Here is a 17,427-nt window from a genome sequence, read left to right on the forward strand (position 1 = left end):
CGCCACCTGCTGTGCCAGGCCCCATGAGCCCTCTTCCCTCTCCTGCCTGCTGGGTTAAGCTCTGTACTCCTTACACAGGGCCGGGGGTGAGTGTGTGACTCCACCCTGGAGAAGCTCACTGTCTAGGCCTGTAGCTGACTGCAGTCCGCTCACTCTGCCAGGCGCAGGGCTAAGCCCAGGCCTCACCTTGCTATGCCCTCCCCTCTGGTCTGCCAGGCAGGCCTTGGTACCATCTCTGTCCTCCACACAGGGAAACTGGGCTCAAAGAGGTTAGGTGGCTTTGCCAGAGCCCCCAAGCCAGAAGGGGACAGAGAGACAGGACTGGAGTCCAAGCCCTTCTGAGGCCAGAGCCGAAAGGCTGCAGGGGGCCTTGCTCCTGGGCGGGCTGTGGGTGGCCAGGGCATGGCTGATTGCTCCCCTTGCCACAGGTCACCATTGGTATGTTCCTGCTCTCTGGAGACCCCTGCTTCAAGACGTGAGTGCTGGCACAGGCCTAGGGGGCGGATGGGAGCCCAGTCCTGGGCACTGGGGGTGGAGGAACAGGGACTCTTGGTGTCCTCCGTTTTCGTCTGGTCCTGAAGCGGGGCACCCTAGTCACACCTGTCTGTCTTCCCAAGGCCACCATCTACTGCCAAGTCCATCTCCATCCCAGGCCAGGATTCCTCCCTGCAGCTGACATGTAAGGGTGGCGGGACCAGCAGTGGTGGCAGCAGCACCAACTCCTTGACTGGGTCCCGGGCCCCCAAGGCCCGGCCCACCATTCTCAGCTCAGGTACAGTTCCTCATCTGCCCGCGCCTCCCCTGCTAGTGGCCCAAGGGCTTTACCTCCATGTCATGCCCAGGTCCCCAGGGAGATGCTGACTGAGGGGAAGGTGATGGTGGGAGGGTGTTTGCATGCTCCTGCTGGGCTGATGACATCTGAGTACCTTGTGTGTGCTGGCTATGCTGCTGGGCCCTGAGATCACAGCAGTGCCCTGGACTGAGACTGATGTGGCCTCCCCATCCTCATGGCCCTGCAGTCTAGCAGGAGAAACAGGCCTCAGCCAAGTCATAGGTAAATGACATGCATGTCTACCTGCAAACAGGGTAAGAGCTGGGGAAGACAGGCCCAGAAGGTGGGATCCATCCGGGGCCAGGGAAGGCTTCCCTGAGGATGTGGTGTCTGAGCTGCATTCGGAGGGTGAGGCACAGTATACCTGGCAGAGGGACGTGCTGGGACCTCTTGCTCTCCCACGTGCTCTATGACCTTGACTGGCCAGTTTGCCTCTCCCTGTCTCGGTGTTCTCTGGAAAATGGGATTGGTAATAGCAGTTACATCCCAGGTCACTTTGGGGATTAACTGTCCACATGTGGGCACCTGCCCCGCACATGGTAAGCACTCAGTGGGCACTCTGGTTTTTGTTTTTGTTTTTTTAGACAGAGTCTCACTCTGTCACTAGGCTGGAGTGCAGTGGTGCAATCTCGGCTCACTGCAACCTCCGCCTCCCGGGTTCAAGCATTTCTCCTGCCTCAGCCTCCGGAGTAGCTGGGACTACAGGCGAGCACCACCATGCCCAGCTAATTTTTTTTTTTTTTTTTTGTATTTTTAGTAGAGACAGGATTTCACCGTATTAGCCAGGATGGTAGCCAGGATGGTCTTGCTCTCCTGGTCTCGTGATCTGTCTGCCTCGGCCTCCCAAAATGCTGGGATTACAGGCATGAGCCACCACGCCTGGCCGGGCACTCTGTTTTTATTAAATTATCACTGGTAATAATGTTATGAAAAATGTGAAAGAGCCCCAACCCCCAGAGGAGATGGCGTGGCAATTAGGAGGAGGGGGTGCTGCCCGGACAGGAGGCTCTGGCCTGCCCCCAGGTGTTTGCTGGGCCCCCTCAACCCTAAGCAGGGCCCCCAGAGGTATGAGCCTTGGACCACCCCCAGGTGATTAGTGAACAAGGCATCAGGTGGCAACCCTGATTGTCCCACAGAATCAGTTAGAGCACAGGCCTCGTGTGGCCCAGCAGATGCTTGCCAAGTGATTCTGCCTCTGTGAACTGGGAGCGGTGAGGGACCCTCTGACCTCAAGGGTCTGGCCTTCCTTCACTCCCTCTTCCCCTGCAGACCCAGCCAGCTGAGGCCCGGAACAGAAAGCTGGGGGCTTCCCAGCACAATTACTCTCTCCAGCCCCTGGATGGGAGTCCCCAGAAGAGACATGTATCTGGGGATCAGACCACCCCAGCGCAGGTGGTACCTTCGTGTGAAGTAGAAGAGGCCCCTCCCCCAGGCAGGGTGGGACTTGAGTGCCCACTTGCCTCTGGAGCTGGGCTCACCCCATATGCAGAGAACCTGTTGGGGACTTGAAAAGCCACATAGTTATGGATGGGCACACAGGCCAGCCTGGGGTATCACAGGCCAGCCTGGGGTGTGTTGGGCAGGAGGGCGGGTGGGTACTCAGAGCCCTGGGTAGGTCCCACCTGGTCCCTTATGCCTCCTGTTGGGGAGTGCCAGGAAAATCTGTTTTGAAGTTGGACTTATGGGTAACTTGGGACAGGACTGTGGGCCTGTCCCTTTGGGCCAGCCTGCTCCCCTTCACCCTGTCCCTTCCACTCCAACTCTGCTGACCCAGGCCCCTTCCAGCCTCGGGGCCTCTGCCAATGCTGTTCTCTGTGCCTGGAAGGCCCTTGCCCTCCTGAGGCCTTAGCTGGCTCCCTCCAGCGATATGTCCTGGAGGTCTGCCATTAAGGCCATCTCCTTGGAGAAGCCTTCCCTGTCCTCAGACTGGGCCAGACCCCCAGTAAGCATTGTTCCCTGCTCTGCACCTCTCACTGCACTTGTGGGTAATGGAGGCAGTTTTTGTTCAGCATTCCTCCTCGCTGGTCTGTGGTGGGCACCCCACACAAGGATGCCCTCTGTGGAATCAACGGACCTGGGTCCAGAAGGTGACCTGTGGCTCAGGCTGGTTGCTGCTCCTCTGAACCTGTTTTTCAGTCTGTTAAATGGCTCCCCGCCATGGGAGGCTCTGTGAGGGCACGCTGTGAAGGGCAATGGTGAGCAGCACTGGGTGACCCCTGTCACCTCACCCCTTGCTGCTTTCTGCCTTCCAGGGCTGCCAGAGGAACCCGACCAGAACCTGTCCAGCCCTGAGGAGGTGTTCCACTCTGGCCACTCCCGCAACTCCAGCTATGCCAGCCAGCAGTCCAAGATCTCTGGTGAGTGGCTGCCTGGCCCTGCCCCTGCGGCCTCCTCCTTCCTCGGAATCCCCCATTATGACGCTCCCCTGCGGCGCCCCCAACAGGCTACAGCACAGAGCACTCACGCTCCTCCAGCCTCTCAGACCTGACGCACCGCCGCAACACGTCCACCAGCAGCAGCGCCTCTGGGGGCCTTGGCATGACTGTGGAGAGCCCTGAGGGCAGTGAGCGGGAGCACCGGGCCCCAGAGAAGCCACCACGGCCACCCCGGCCCCTGCATCTGTCCGACCGCTCGTTCAGGTGAGGCCTACTGCTTGGTGCCCCCTGGAGAACAGACCCCTCCCAGTGGTGCCTTGAACCTCCGCTTGAACCTCTGTGTTACCTGCCTGTAACACAGGGACCGTAGGGTCCCCAACTCAGTGGATTGGGTGGTGATGATTCCACCAACTCATGGCCCTGAAGGGTGCAGCCATGCCCGGCATGCAGCAGGTTCTGTTCATGGCTGCTGTTGTGGTTTTGCGGATCGGACAAGAGCACAGTCTGTGGGCCTGACAACTGGGCTAAGCCTTAGAGCCACTCCTTATGCGCTGGATGGCCTTGGAAAGCTGACTTACCTGCTCGTTGCCTGGCATCCTCGTCTATAAAACCGGCTCATGATGGCAGCTGCACCCTATTGTGCACTCAGGGGTTCAGTGGAGCACAGCACGGAGCACACAGGGGCATTCTGAGCACTGCTGCAGCTGGCCGGCATTATTGCCGTGGTTTTGTGCTTGCGCCTGTTACTGCCCTGACCATTGTGACTTGCCCCCCAAAATCCGACCCAGGCGGAAGAAGGACTCGGTGGAGAGCCACCCGACCTGGGTGGATGACACGAGGATCGATGCGGATGCCATCGTGGAGAAGATTGTGCAGAGCCAGGACTTCACGGATGGCAGCAACACCGAGGGTGAGCCGTGCCGGGCTGGTGGGGGCGAGGCCACCTGCTCCAAGGGCTAGCCCTGCCCCGCTTAGCCTCCATCCTCCCCTGTGTTCCCACAGACAGCAACCTCCGGCTGTTCGTGAGCCGTGATGGCTCCGCCACGCTGAGCGGCATCCAGCTTGCCACCAGGTAGGGCAGGCTCAGGGAGGGGTCGTCGGGGTGGCTGGGGCTTGGGGGTGAGAGCAGAGTCCCCACAGTCCACTCACCTGGCCTTGAATGCCAAGTCTTGTCGCCACAGTGTGACCCTGGGCCTGTCATGTCTGAAGCTCCCTTTCCCCATCCGTCAGGCAGTGTGGACACCACCACCTCACCTGGGAGCCTGGGGCAGTGAGGGCACGGACGGGTTCGGTCAGTTCCCATGGTTCACAGGGTCGCCTCAGGCGGTGCCTGGCACAGGGCTCGGCACATGGCAGGGGCCTCACAGGTTTATTTAGAATCCTCCCTTCCCCTTCCTCCCAGCTCCAGGGACTGGGAACAATGGTGGTGGTGATGCCTCATGGGTTTACTGAACAAATCTTTCCCTAGCACCATCTAGGCACCAGGCCCTGAGCGAAGGCCTGGTTTAACGCAGGCTGCTGCCTACACGGCATCCACAGATGGCGGGGATAGATGAGACCAAACTTGCAGGAACTACATATAGAGTCTATGCCGCGTCACAGGCATTCATTCGGAGCATGTTGACTGTGTGCCTGGCTCTCCATGTGCTTTTGGCTCACCGAATGAACGAGCGAGTGAGCAAATGAGCTTCCCACCGGCAGGCTGCTGAGGGCAGGTGGGGAGCCTGCCTAACATCCACATCCCCAGGGAAGAGACATGGCCAGGCTGCTGCGCGGAGGCTGCCCTTTCACGCTGCTCTGCTGACTCCTGCTGGCCACAGCCTGGAATGGCAGCCGTCACCTTGCAGTAGTCTTCCTGGGCTGCTCTGGGGTGGGGGTGGGGGAGCGGTGAGCAAGAAGGAAACTGAGGGGCTGGCTTCCTTAGGGGTTTGTAAACACACCCCTCCCTGGCCCCCTCTGAAAATGAGGAAGCATCTCCGGGAAAGAAACCAATCTGGTTGGGAGTGAGATCACAGCAGAGCTACATGCTGAGCCCCAAGAGTCCCCGACTCCAGGACTCTGCCTGGGCTCAGCAGGGAAAGGAGCTGACCAGGTTTCCTGACTTCCCACTGCCCTCTTGGCCACCCTCACATCCCTCTGAGCCTCAGTTTCTTCACCTGTCAAGTGGGGCAGGGTGCAGTCACTCCCTGCCAAGGTGACTATGAGGATGGCGTGGCACAGCCAGACGTGCCTGGAAGCGCTCTGCAGGCCCCACAGACTGATGTTTACTATCTGTGTCACTGTGGGCAAGGGACTTACCATCGCTGGGCCTTGGTTTTGGCCCCTTTGCAACACAGGGCTGGTTAACAGCACCTGCTTGTGAAACACCTCCAAAGGCCTGGTCCAGTGGAGCGCTCAGGACATGGGACATTGAGGGGGACATGCTGACCTGTGTCTCACCTGCAGGGTCTCTTCTGGGGTCTACGAGCCAGTTGTGATTGAAAGCCATTGAGGAGCAGGTGTCCGGGCTGGAGAAGAGTACTGCTTTCTCTGGAGTCCAGACCCGCATCATTCCATGAGGAACGTTCCCCTTCAGATCACCTCTGCGCCACATCTCCTCCATGCCTCCTCCATGCACTCCAGTCCACACTGTCCCCCTAGCATCATTCCATTGCCCTCCCCTCCATGCTGGGACCCTCCTGGCCCACCAAGGCCCAGGCACCACTGTGAATATTCTCCTCTGAACCACTAGAGGGCAGGCCAGGCGGGCCAGGCGGGCCCATACAGCTCGTGGACAAGAAGGAGCTGGCCAGGACTGTTGCTGCCAGAGACTGACCCGGCCCTCTGGCTGAGGACATGCAGCAGCTCCTAAATGTAGAGATGCCTGTGACTGAGGGGCTTCTCTACCTGTGTCCCCACTCACTCCAGGAGCATTGGCTTTGGTCACGTCTTAGCAGCAGGGCCTTGCTCCATTGTTCCCTTGCCCTGGTGGTGGGGGGCCAGACCGCCTCCAGAATCCTGCACCTGTGAGTGTCTGACTGCTTAGTGCTTCAGCTGTCCCTTCCTGTGTCCTGGGGGACCTGCTGGCGGCCTCTTCCTGGGAGCCATGACCTCACACCCCACCCACACTCCAGATCGAGACCCCTGCCTCCCCTGGCGAAAGTCCTCCCGCTGCCTTGCAGCCTGCACTTTGCACATGCTCACCCCCAGCACAGTCCCGCTGGCCCCTCACCTCCCCTTCCTTGGGCCCCTTCCCAAAGACTCCTGGTCACTGCCTGCTGTGCAGTCAGAGGCCCAGGGTCCAGCAGCCCGGCGGGAACGGGTGCTGCCTCTCCTCCCTCCAGTTAGCTCCAGCTCAGGTCTGAGACCTGTGCTGAGAAAGGTCTGAGCACTGACGGTGCCCTCTGCCCAGGGCTGGGTCCTGAGCAGCTGGTTTTCCTGCAGGAAGGTTGGAGCAAGCAAAGTCCTTCTCTGCCCTCAGGGTCAGCTGCCCAGACTGGGGTGGATGCCAGAGAGGCAGGTGGGCTGTGGCTAGACTGGTCCGGAGCTGGCTTCATTGCCAGAAAAGCCTCAGCCTTCCTCTGTAAGCATCCCCCGTTCTGGGCAAGGGGGAAGGGCTCCTTTAAGGGGTGTGCTTTCCCAGCGGGGAGCAGTCTGGCCCTGCCCCCTACTAAAGCCTCTGCTCTCAGCACTTTCCCCCAAGTCCTTGTAACTTGCTTGAAGGTGGGTTCTGGCTGCCAGCCAGTCCCTGGACAAACTCTCCTGCCCCTTTAAAATTTCACTCGTTTTGTATAAACCCAGCAGGCTGGTGTTTACTTAGCCCTGTAGCTTTTTTCATTTTTTCTTTCCTTCTTTCTTCTTGAGTTCACGGTTCAATATTGTCTCCTCCCCCAGGTGAGGGGAGGTGCTGCTTTTCTGCCCCACTTGCCGGCTGGTTCCAGCAGCGCTGGGGCCCAGCTGGGGGGCCGGGATGGGGGCTTCTCTCTCTGGGAGGGGTGCAGGTGCCCTCCCCAGACGGGGAGGGTTCCTTCCCTAGTTCCCCATCTTCCCTTGCTGGTGAGAGTTGGGCTGCTTGGTCTTGGAACTCCCTGGCATTGGGACCAGAGCATTTCTAGCATTTGTTGTTGTTTTACTCACCTAACCCTTAGAAAATGAATGTTAGAAGGTGCCTGCCGAGGTGGGACAGAGTGTTTGCTCGGGCTAGAGAAGGCTCTGCTCAGCCCTGAGAGTCCCTTCCTGCCCCACAGATACTGGCACTTTAAAAAGGAAGCTGACCGCACTGTGTCCAGATGAATTCGCCCCCAGAAGATGGGGGGAGTTCTGTCCTGCCCTTCTGTGTCTGTGTGACCTCACCCAGCCTAGGAGGGAGGTGCATTCAGGGTAGATTTGCCTCTCATTCAAAGTTCTGGGGCTTTGGGCAGAAAATAGCTGGCTTTGGTGCTGTTGGGGAGACTCCTCCAGACCAGGAACACCGGAAGGAGACAGAGCCTGCCACATCCTCCCACGCCAGGCCCTGGGCCAGGGTGATGGGACTGAGAATTCGGCCACAACCAAATTGATGCTGGCTGGAGCCAGAGGCCAGAAAGCCTGGCTTTGTTGTTCCCATGTGGGAGCCCTGTCCTCAGCCCTCCTGTCCCCTTGAGCTCAGTGAATTCCCACCAGGCGCCCACAGCTCCTGGACTTCAAATTCTATATATTGAGAGAGATGGAGAGTATATCGGAGATATTTTTGGAAAGGAATTGGTCTATGCAATGTCAGATTGGAATCTTCTTGAAAGTTTAACGTTTTTATTAGGAGATTTAAAAAATAAAGGTCTACAATATGTTTAGGGTTTTTTTTTTTCTTTTTTTTTCTTTCCTGTTTACTGCACAAACTGACCACATGGCATGTCTGCCAGGATGGAGGGTGTCCATGTTCTCTGTCTTTAGGGAGGTGATCAAGGAGGTGGGGGGAGGTGTCTTTTTTTTCTTTGAGTCCCCTCCTTTCTAACAGAATGTTGCCACCACTACTTGACTGGGCTGTGTTTGTTCCTCTGTCCCAGCTTCTGTTGTAGAAAATAACATTGTTAGGGGAAATCAGCCTAGTGTCAGTGTCTTGGTTTGAGGGGAAAAAATTAAATGTTTCGGTTTTTGTTTCTTTTGCTGTTTTGTTTTTACCTTGTTACTTTATCATATTGACTTTAGGGTCAAAGGCAACATCAGAAGGAAGTCAGATATGTATAGTGACATTCCAGGGGTGGGGAAGATGTAGGGGTCCAGGGTTCTCCCGGTCCTGGCTACAGGCACAATCATCACCACCTTCATCATTCCAGATTCCTGAGGAGGAAACAGAAGGCCGTTACCTGCCAGCCTCATACTGAGCGAAAGCTCTGTCCTCAGGGCCAAGTTCTAACCACTGCCCTGTAGACCTTCTCTGCAATCAAGTGGCCTCTAAGGAGCATGCCTGAGGACAAATAACTGTGCCTGTTTCCTCACCTGCAGATGGGGTTATCAACGGGAGTGTGCAGCCTGACCTATAGGAGGTGTGAATGTGTTCCCAAACTAAAGCCCCAGGCTGCCATCGTTTACAGGCCCAGGCTTGCCCTGGGCCCCTCACCCCTGTTTCTGACCCTCCCAAGTCGCTCTGGGACAGGCAAGTCACTCTGGGTCTTTAATGAGCTTGGAGGTGGCAGGAAGCTACAATGGTACTGGCCAGGCCAGGAGGAATCAGGCCACCAGGGCTCCATCTCTATCCCAGGATAGCATTCACCCCACTCCTCAGGGCTGACCCCCACTTACGGCCTCTTTAAACCCTGAAGGCGGATTCTGCCCCTTCCTCTGTTATATGCACAACCGGGGAGGGAGGTAAAAGTGGGCTCCTAGCTGAGCCCAAAGTCTCCTGAGAGAGAAGGGAAAAGAATCGGATTGTAGGTTTAAAAATGTTGCTCTTGGCCAGGCGCAGTGGCTCACGCCTATAATCCCAGCACTTTGGGAGGCTGAGGCTCTAGGAGGCAGATCACCTGAGGTCAGGAGTTTGAGACCAGCCTGACCAACATGGAGAAACCCCATCTCTACTAAAAATAGAAAAATTAGCTGGGCATGGTGGTGACTGCCTGTAATCCCAGCTACTCAGGAGGCTGAGGCAGGAGAATCACTTGAACCCAGGAGGCAGAGGTTGCAATGAGCCAAGATTGTGCCATTGCACTCCAGCCTGAGTGACAGGATGGGCTTCCAACAAACCAACGAGATAAATGCCAGAGGGAGTGAACCATGCCAGGCTCAGAGTACATCTCTCCCCAAACCCCCCAGGTGGGGACAGCAGGCCAAAGGCCTCCACATAACCCCTCAGGGAGGCCTGGAGTCCAGATGCTATACTCCAGGATCTAAACAATCACTGAATTTTAAAGCTGGCTGGTTCAAAACTCTTACTTTGGGCCGAGCGCGATGCTCACACCTGTAACCCAAGCACTTTTGGAGGCTGAGGTGGGCGGATCACCTGAGGTCAGGAGTTTGATACCAACCTAGCCAACACGGTGAAAACCCATCTCTACTAAAAACACAAAAATTAGCTGGACGTGTTGGCACGCGCCTATAGTCCCAGCTACTCGGGAGGCTGAGGCAAGAGAATCACTTGAACCCAGGAGGCGGAGGTTGCAGTGAGCTGAGAACACGCCACTGCACTCCAGCCTGGCCGACAGTGAGACTCCCATCTCTGGGGGAAAAACAAAAAAACAAAAAAAACCTCTTACTTTGGGCCAAGCCTCCACGGGGTGCCAGGGATACAGCAGCAATCTCAGATCCTACCCTCAGGGAGCTGACAGGGCCGGATGAACAAGTGTGTCAGTGAATTAAAAGGCACAGGAGGCTGGGCACGGTGGCTCACGCCTGTAAACTTTTGGAGGCCGAGTTGGGAGGATCGCTTGAGCCCAGGAGTTCGACACCAGCCTGGGTAACATAGAACTCCGTTTCTAAGAAAGAAAAAAAACCCTTCCCAGCTGGCTTCCCTGGGGAACGTGGCGTCCCAGTGAGGCTGGATGGATGGGGAGCAGCCGGCCGGTGAGTGGTGGGGGCCCGCGTTCCTATCTCGGAGCTGAAGAAGCGTGGAAGATGATCTGGCCCAACATCCCTTTGTTCTCAGAGGAAGGATCCTCCAAGATCGGGGAGGGGCCTGTGCGTGGGTTCTGGTCCGAAACATGTCTGGGCTGCTGCGAGAGGCAGCCGGTGAAGGAAAGGAGGGGACATCCAGAGGGTGGCCCAGGAGGCCAGGCGATGGTGAGGAGGGCGCCCCCTCTCCACCAATCCAAATCCTCCCCATTCATGCGGGCTGGGGACAGACCCTCCCCCGCCCATCCTAGGCTGAAAAGTGAACATTCTCTGCGCCTCTCCCACCTACAGACTAGTTACGGCCCCCCAGTTCCCGTGTCGGCTTCACCACTGACTCGGATTGGGATCTACCTTTCTCTGAGCCTCGCTTTTCCCATCTGAAAAATGGAACTTCCGATCCCGCACTCCCATCTCACTCTGACCCCAGGACTTTGGGATACTTAGAGATTGGCTTTTGGTGGGGCGGCGACAGGACTGTGGCCATGAAGGCCAGGGAGTCTGGGTCCCCAACTCGGTCCCATTCCCTAGGGAGATTCGGGCAGCAACCGGCCCCACAATGCTCTTGAGAACTACACTTCCTCGATATGCAAAGGGGAGGAGGCGGTTCCTGCTAGTCTCCGACGACGTGGGCCTGAGCCGGCCTGGGGACTACGACTCCCGGCGCGCTCCGCAGCCCAAAGCCGGAAAAGCGTGAATCCGGAACCGGATGTGGCTTGCGGCTCCGGTGACTGAACGCGCGGGGAAATGGTGAGATTGGGACAGAGTGCCGGAGATAGGGGCGTCTGGGGGTGGGGTCTCGGGTACTCAGAAGCTGGGGCATGGGCACTGGAACGGGGATTGCTCTCCCGCCCCCCCTATTGTACGGACGATAACGCGGAGGCCTGGCATTCTCTCCCAGCCTAGAAACTGATCCCTAGTCAGCCCTCTAGCATCTTTTTTTTTTTTTTTTTTTTTTTTTTTTTGAGACGGAGTCTCGCTCTGTCGCCCAGGCTGGAGTGCAGTGGCGGGATCTCAGCTCACTGCAAGCTCCGCCTCCCGGGTTCCCGCCATTCTCCTGCCTCAGCCTCCCGAGTAGCTGGGACTACAGGCGCCCGCCACCTCGCCCGGCTAGCTTTTTGTATTTTTTAGTAGAGACGGGGTTTCACCCTGTTAGCCGGGATGGTCTCGATCTCCTGACGTCGTGATCCGCCCGTCTCGGCCTCCCAAAGTGCTGGGATTACAGGCTTGAGCCACCGCGCCCGGCCTCCTCTAGCATCTGTTGAATGGGAAGCTTAGACCGTGATTGGGCCGCGACGCCCCGCCTCCATTAGTACGCCAAAATAGAGAGTCACTTCGTCAGCTGAGACCTCCCTTTTCTCCAGGCCACGGGGACAGACCAGGTGGTGGGACTCGGCCTCGTCGCCGTTAGCCTGATCATCTTCACCTACTACACCGCCTGGGTGATTCTCTTGGTATGTCATTCTCCCCGTCCGCTGCTCACCTTCCCGTAGCCCTGGCACCGCCAAAGCAACTTCTATGTAGGTTCTAGGCACGGCGCTGGCTTCATTGCCTGCCTTATCTCTTGAAATCTTCAAAACAACGCTATGAGGAAGATGCCAGTGGTGCCGCATTTTTTAGATGAGATAGCTGAGGCTCGGGGAGAAGGATCTGGCCCAAGATTGCATCCTTAGCCGCTACACTTAAAACTCTGTTTCCAGCTTGCTTTGACTTTTGGGGGAGTTATGTTCCTTCTGGGTTAGCCTGCTGACTCAGGCATGGCGAGCGCCAGTGATATCTGTGAAGGCCTTTAGGATATTTTTTTCTTGTGGGAAAACGTGTTGGTCATTGCTTAAGAAGTGCAGTGTGTTTGGAAGTGCAGAACTTGCTATCCTTTAGGGAAAAAATATTAGTGAAGAATCCCTGGAGGCCCAGGTTGGGAGTCAGTCGAGGATTCCTCATGTACTATTTGCTAGCCTGTGAGTGCCTTAGGGCTGGTCTCTTGTCCCCTGTTCTCTTGTCCCCACCACCAACCTATGGCAGGCACCAAAGCAAGTGCCCGGTAAATACCAATAAGAAATTAAGGAAGGAAACAAACCATGACACCCAAATGCCATAATCTTAAAGAAAAGCAAATGCAGGCCCAGTGCTCTGAATGGGCCAGCCCCTTAGATGCTAGAGGTGGTGTGTTTGGGCTTGGGGGCTGGGCAAGGCGAGCAAGGCTCACCAGAGCTCTGCCCTCGATGCCAGCCATTCATCGACAGTGAGCATGTCATCCACAAGTATTTCCTGCCCCGAGCCTATGCTGTCGCCATCCCACTGGCTGCAGGCCTCCTACTGCTCCTGTTTGTGGGTAAGTCATCACTTCCTCCCCTTGACCCCGGGCAGGGTTTCGGGGGGACCCCACCTCTGAACATGCTTCCACACTTTGGCACTGCTGGAAGCTCCTTGCCCCGAACTCACCCCTGGGGTTTTCCTGTTCATCCTTCGAGGTTGCCAGTCAGTAACCTCTGGGTTTCCTGGTGCCCCAGGCTTTTTGGACTCCAATGACCTGTCCCCCTCTTTCCTGCCCCCAACCCCATCATTGCTCTGCTCACACCTCAGTCACCCTCTTGTCACCCTGGCTTCTAATTCCTGCACCTCTCTCTCTCATGGCTTCCTAGGGGCGGGGACTGTGTCTCCATCATTACTGTGCATCTAGAATGGGCTGTGGCACTGAGGTTGTGCTCAGAAAGTCATTTGGATGAGTCAGTCAATAGCCGGGTGCCTGGATGATGGGTGGATGGATGGGTGGGTGGGTGAGGTATAGGAGGTGGGTAGGTATATAGGTGGACAAGTGGTTGACTGGGTGATCTATAGATGGGTGGATCTTGTTCCCCTTGGAATCTGAAACACTAAATGCAGCATCTTTGCCTGAGGCAGGCACTCAGCTGGTGTTTGTTGAATGAATGTGAGTGGACCTATGGCTTGACGAATGACTAGGGAGATAAGCAGGTTCCCTGGAGAGTGGTTGGGTAGGTTCACAGCCCTGCGTGTGGGTGGCTCTGCTGTGTCGTGCCCTGGCCTCCCAGCAGCCCTGAGCTTAGATCTTATGTGGCCTTTCTGGTCTATGTATTCCAGGACTGTTCATCACCTACGTGATGCTGAAGAGCGAGAGGGTGACCAAGAAGGCTCAGTGAAGGTCCCGCGGGGATGAGGCTGCCAGCCCCTTCTCTGCTTCCCCTCCAGCACAGGGACCAAGTAGGGGAGCCTGCAGAACCTGTCCAGGCACAGTGGCGCCTCCAGCCTGCCTGTCCTGCAGAGTCCCCATGACATGGAGCTTACCCCTGCCTGACCGGAGCCCCCTCCCTGACTCTCACTTCCAGAAGCTAGGAGGGAGGAATACCTGGAAGACTCCAGTCACCCCCTTCTTGCTCAGGGCCTAAAAGATGCTGGTCTCCCAACCTCACTCTCAGACTCCCTGCCACCTTTTCCCCCGGGTTTTGCCATGTTGCCTCACTTCCCCTCCTGTCACATGCTGACATTGGACTTAGCGGGTTCTAGGGCCGCATGTGTGACCTCTCTGACCTCCCTCCACAAGTCCTGCTCCTCCAGCAAGGCAGCTTTCCTTAGCCTGACACAGCCCAAGACCCCGCAAAGCCTTCTGGACCTGGAACGCCCGGGGAAGGACTGACAGACCCCAGGACCAGCCCTGGGCCTCAAGGCATATTAGCTGCTGACCGATCGCTCCTCATGGAGGTCCCCAGGGCTGGCCTGTTTGGGAGAGCTGACCAATAAACACTGATCATGTGTTTGTCTCTGTGCTGTGTTTACCCAGGGTCGGGGCTGGAGCGGGCTGGGAGTGGTCTTGGGTCAGGAGATCCTGTACAGTGGGGTTGACTCAGGGGCCTTCTGCCCTGACCCCGTGCGCTGGGGATAAAGCAGGGACTGGGAGAGATGTGCTTCCTACCCAATGGAGCTCACAGCTGGGAGTCATTGAAGGCCCTGGCACCCCTGTGCCATGCCTCCTCTGTGCCAGCTTGGGCAGGTTGGATTTATTACTTTAGGGACCCTTGTGCCACTCCCCTAAAAGCCCCACAGCCCAACTTAACGTGGCCCTGAGCAGCGAAGGCTGCTGTGTGTTCAGGTTGGCTGGACTGGCCCAGCCCCCAGCCCTCCAGCAGTCCCACCGCACCTGGGCAGCTGGCTCTCCCATTTGCCACCGCACCTGGTATAAACCCCCATTCCTCAAACCCGGGACCCTCACTCTTCTTCCAGTTGGCAGAGGTATCTTCCTCATCACAGAGAAAAAAGAGGCCAACTGCAGACACCCGCCCTGTCCCTACCTGCTCCATACTCTGTCCTCCAGTCCAGGCAGAGCAGCCTCCTTGGGCTCTGGATCCTAATCCACCAACCTCCAACTACTATAGTGGGAGCCTGAGGTCACAGATGGCCCCACCCTGTTGTGAGAAAAATCTCCACAGGATTCTCCCACTGTTTCCTAAGTGTGCTCGGGGATCCCACTTACAGGCCCTCTGTCAACCCAGTAGTTCCCACTAAGTGTCTCCCTCTGTCCATTTCACCACCAAGCTTCCCCAAAGGGGGTCCACATCTGCCTCCTGCATTTCCTCACCTCCTGCCACACTCAGCATCTGTCCCCATCTCCAGGCAGGCTCCAGCCACTGAGGCCACCAGCAGTGTCCACTCTATTTTTTTTTTTTTGTAATTTTTTTTTGTGACGAAGTTTCGCTCTTGTTGCCCAGGCTGGAGTGCAATGGCATGATCTCAGCTCACTGCAACCTCTACCTCCCGAGTTCAAGTGATTATCCTGTCTCAGCTTCCCAAGTAGCTGGGATTACAGGCATGCGCCACCACACCGGCTAATTTTGTATTTTTTGTACAGACTGGGTTTCTCCATGTTGGTCAGGCTGGTCTTGAACTCTTGACCTCAGGCTATCCGCCTGCCTTGGCCCCCCAAAGTGCTGGGATTACAGGCATAAGCCACCATGCCCAGTTGATGTCCACTCTTTAAATCCAAAGGATGTCTGCTTGACTCTCAGCTGCATTTGGCCTGTGACATCCCCTGATCCGCTGTCAGCCATTTTCTTGATGTCTGTGATGACCATTCTTTTTGTTTGTTTGTTTGTTTGTTTGAGACAGAGTCTGTCTCTGCTGCCGGGGCTGGAGTGCAGTGGTACGATCTTGGCTCACTGCAACCTCTGCCTCCTGGGTTCAAGTGATCCTCCTGCCTCAGTCTCCCTAGTAGCTGGGATTACAGGCGCCCGCCACCACGCCCAGCAAATTTTTTTGTATTTTTAGTAGAGATGGAGTTTTGCCTTATTGACTAGGCTGGTTTCAAACTCCTGACCTCAGGTGATCCGCCTGCCTCAGCCTCCCAAAGTGCTGGGGTTACAGGCATGAGCCACCATGCCGGACTGTGATGACCATTCTGCTATTTGATGTCTCACTCATGCTGTCTTCTGCCACGTGATGCTGGGCTCCTCAGGGATGTGTCACAAGCCTTCTCACTCTTGCCAGGCTCACCTCTGGCCCGATGCGTTGCACATGGCCCAGCTGCCCACCTGACATCCTCATCGGATGCCATGGTGGGAACCTCAAATGCATTCTCTCATGAGCTGAATTCTCATACTTCTCCCAGATCTGGCTCTCCTCCTCATGCCTTGCCCCTTCTAGTGACTGGTGTCCCATGTCCTTAACCTGGCTTTCTTCCTCATCCCCCCATCCACAGGACCCCAAGCTTTATCAATCCTCCCCTTTTCTCCCGGCCTCCAGCCACCTTCCTGATGCAAAGCCACCATCCTCTGCCCTAAGTCACAGATGGCTTCCTCACCACTTCTGCCCACTGTGGCCCCACCAGTCCAACTATGCATAACAACCAGTGCCCTTCAAAAATGTGCACCTTGACCAGGCACCGTGGCTCATGCCTGTAATCCCAGCACTTTGGGAGGCCAAGGTGGGTGGATCACTTGAGGTCAGGAGTTCGAGACCAGCCTGGCCAACATGATGAAACCCCGTTTCTACTAAAAATACAAAAATGGCTGGGTGTGGTGTCTCACGCCTGTAATCCCAGCACTTTGGGAGGCTGAGGCGGGTGGATCACAAGGTCAGGAGATCAATACCATCCTGGCCAACATGGTGAAACCCCGGTTCTACTAAAAATACAAAAATTAGCTGGACGTGGTGGCGCATGCCTGTAATCCTAGCTACTCGGGAGGCTGAGGCAGGAGAATTACTTGAACCAGGAAGTCGGAGGTTGAAGTGAGCCGGGATCGCACCACTGCACTCCAGCCTGGCAACAGAGAGAGACTCCGTCTAAAAAAAAAAAAATTAGCCCAGCATGGTAGCACATGGCTGTAGTCCCAGCTCCTTGGGAGGCTGAGGCAGAAGAATCGCTTGAACCTGGGAGGCAGAGGTTGCAGTTAGCCAAGACCGCACCACTGCATTCCAGCCTGGGTGACAGAGCAAGACTGTCTCAGAAAAAAAGAAAAAAAAAATTAGCTGGGCATGGTGACGCATGCCTGTAATCCCAGCTACTTGGGAGGCTGAGGCATGAGAATCGCTTGAACCCGGAGGCAGAGGTTGCAGTAAGCCAAGATCGCGCCATTGCACTCCAGCGTGGGCAACAGAGCGAGATTCTGTCTCAAAACAAACAAAACCCGGCCGGGCGTGGTGGCTCAAGCCTGTAATCCCAGCACTTTGGGAGGCTGAGACGGGTGGATCACAAGATCAGGAGATTGAGACCATCCTGGCTAACACGGTGAAATCCCGTCTCTACTAAAAAATACAAAAAACTAGCCAGGCGAGGTGGCAGGCGCCTGTAGTCCCAGCTACTCGGGAGGCTGAGGCAGGAGAATGGCGTGAACCCGGGAGGCGGAGCTTGCAGTGAGCTGAGATCTGGCCACTGCACTCCAGCCTGGGCAACAGAGCGAGACTCCGTCTCAAAAAAAAAACAAAACTCTCGCACTTTGGCGCCTCACACTCATGCCCATACCCACAGTACCTCTCTGGGTCCCCACAAGGCGCTGCCTCCCAGCCTGCTCTCCCTTCTTCACTCCAGCCACTCTAGCCTTTCACTTCCTGGACTCGCCAAGGCTCTTTGCACACCTTACTAACCTTGGTCCCATAGACACTCATCCAGCACAGGCTTGTGCCAGGCACTCAGCCAGGAAGCAGGAGTGACAT

At 56.5% G+C, this 17,427-nt stretch overlaps 2 protein-coding genes and 1 long non-coding RNA gene across 4 annotated transcripts in view; 2 read left to right on the forward strand and 1 right to left on the reverse strand.

Annotated features, from left to right (window-relative positions):
• Positions 1-8,323, forward strand: part of EEIG1 (estrogen-induced osteoclastogenesis regulator 1) — a 39,968-nt gene extending 31,645 nt beyond the window's left edge. The window contains exons 5-11 of the mRNA XM_005582141.5: positions 429-475; positions 618-772; positions 3,085-3,189; positions 3,276-3,471; positions 3,996-4,117; positions 4,210-4,279; positions 5,653-8,323. Of these exons, the coding sequence (XP_005582198.1) occupies positions 429-475; positions 618-772; positions 3,085-3,189; positions 3,276-3,471; positions 3,996-4,117; positions 4,210-4,279; positions 5,653-5,698 (741 nt within the window). The 3' untranslated portion in view covers positions 5,699-8,323. The remainder of the gene's footprint in view (positions 1-428; positions 476-617; positions 773-3,084; positions 3,190-3,275; positions 3,472-3,995; positions 4,118-4,209; positions 4,280-5,652) is intronic.
• Positions 7,958-8,502, reverse strand: LOC135967516 (uncharacterized). Its single transcript, XR_010581692.2, has 2 exons — positions 8,344-8,502; positions 7,958-8,231 (listed from the first exon to the last, which is right to left on the reverse strand). It is a non-coding gene; the product is annotated as an uncharacterized lncRNA (long non-coding RNA).
• A 2,471-nt stretch (positions 8,503-10,973) lies between these two features.
• On the forward strand, positions 10,974-14,038 carry DPM2 (dolichyl-phosphate mannosyltransferase subunit 2, regulatory). Of its 2 annotated transcripts, XM_005582140.5 has the most exons (4): positions 10,974-11,016; positions 11,631-11,720; positions 12,496-12,598; positions 13,366-14,038. In XM_005582140.5, exons 1-4 carry the CDS (start codon positions 11,014-11,016, stop codon positions 13,422-13,424), a joined length of 255 nt encoding a protein of 84 aa, XP_005582197.1. In that variant the 5' UTR covers positions 10,974-11,013; the 3' UTR covers positions 13,425-14,038. The 2 variants fall into 2 exon arrangements, with proteins under 2 accessions (XP_005582197.1, XP_045228640.1); XM_045372705.3 differs by lacking the exon at positions 11,631-11,720.
• The last annotated feature ends 3,389 nt before the right edge of the window (positions 14,039-17,427 follow it).

This window comes from Macaca fascicularis, chromosome 15 (genome assembly GCF_037993035.2).
Source record: "Macaca fascicularis isolate 582-1 chromosome 15, T2T-MFA8v1.1".
Classification (NCBI taxonomy): Eukaryota; Metazoa; Chordata; class Mammalia; order Primates; family Cercopithecidae; genus Macaca; species Macaca fascicularis.

Bases quoted from the DNA above. Each gene is read 5' to 3' on its own strand.
- DPM2 (XM_005582140.5), top strand. The intron at 11,721-12,495 runs GTATGTCATTCT...CCTCGATGCCAG, and splicing joins CCGCCTGGGTGATTCTCTTG to CCATTCATCGACAGTGAGCA. The intron at 12,599-13,365 runs GTAAGTCATCAC...TATGTATTCCAG, and splicing joins CCTACTGCTCCTGTTTGTGG to GACTGTTCATCACCTACGTG.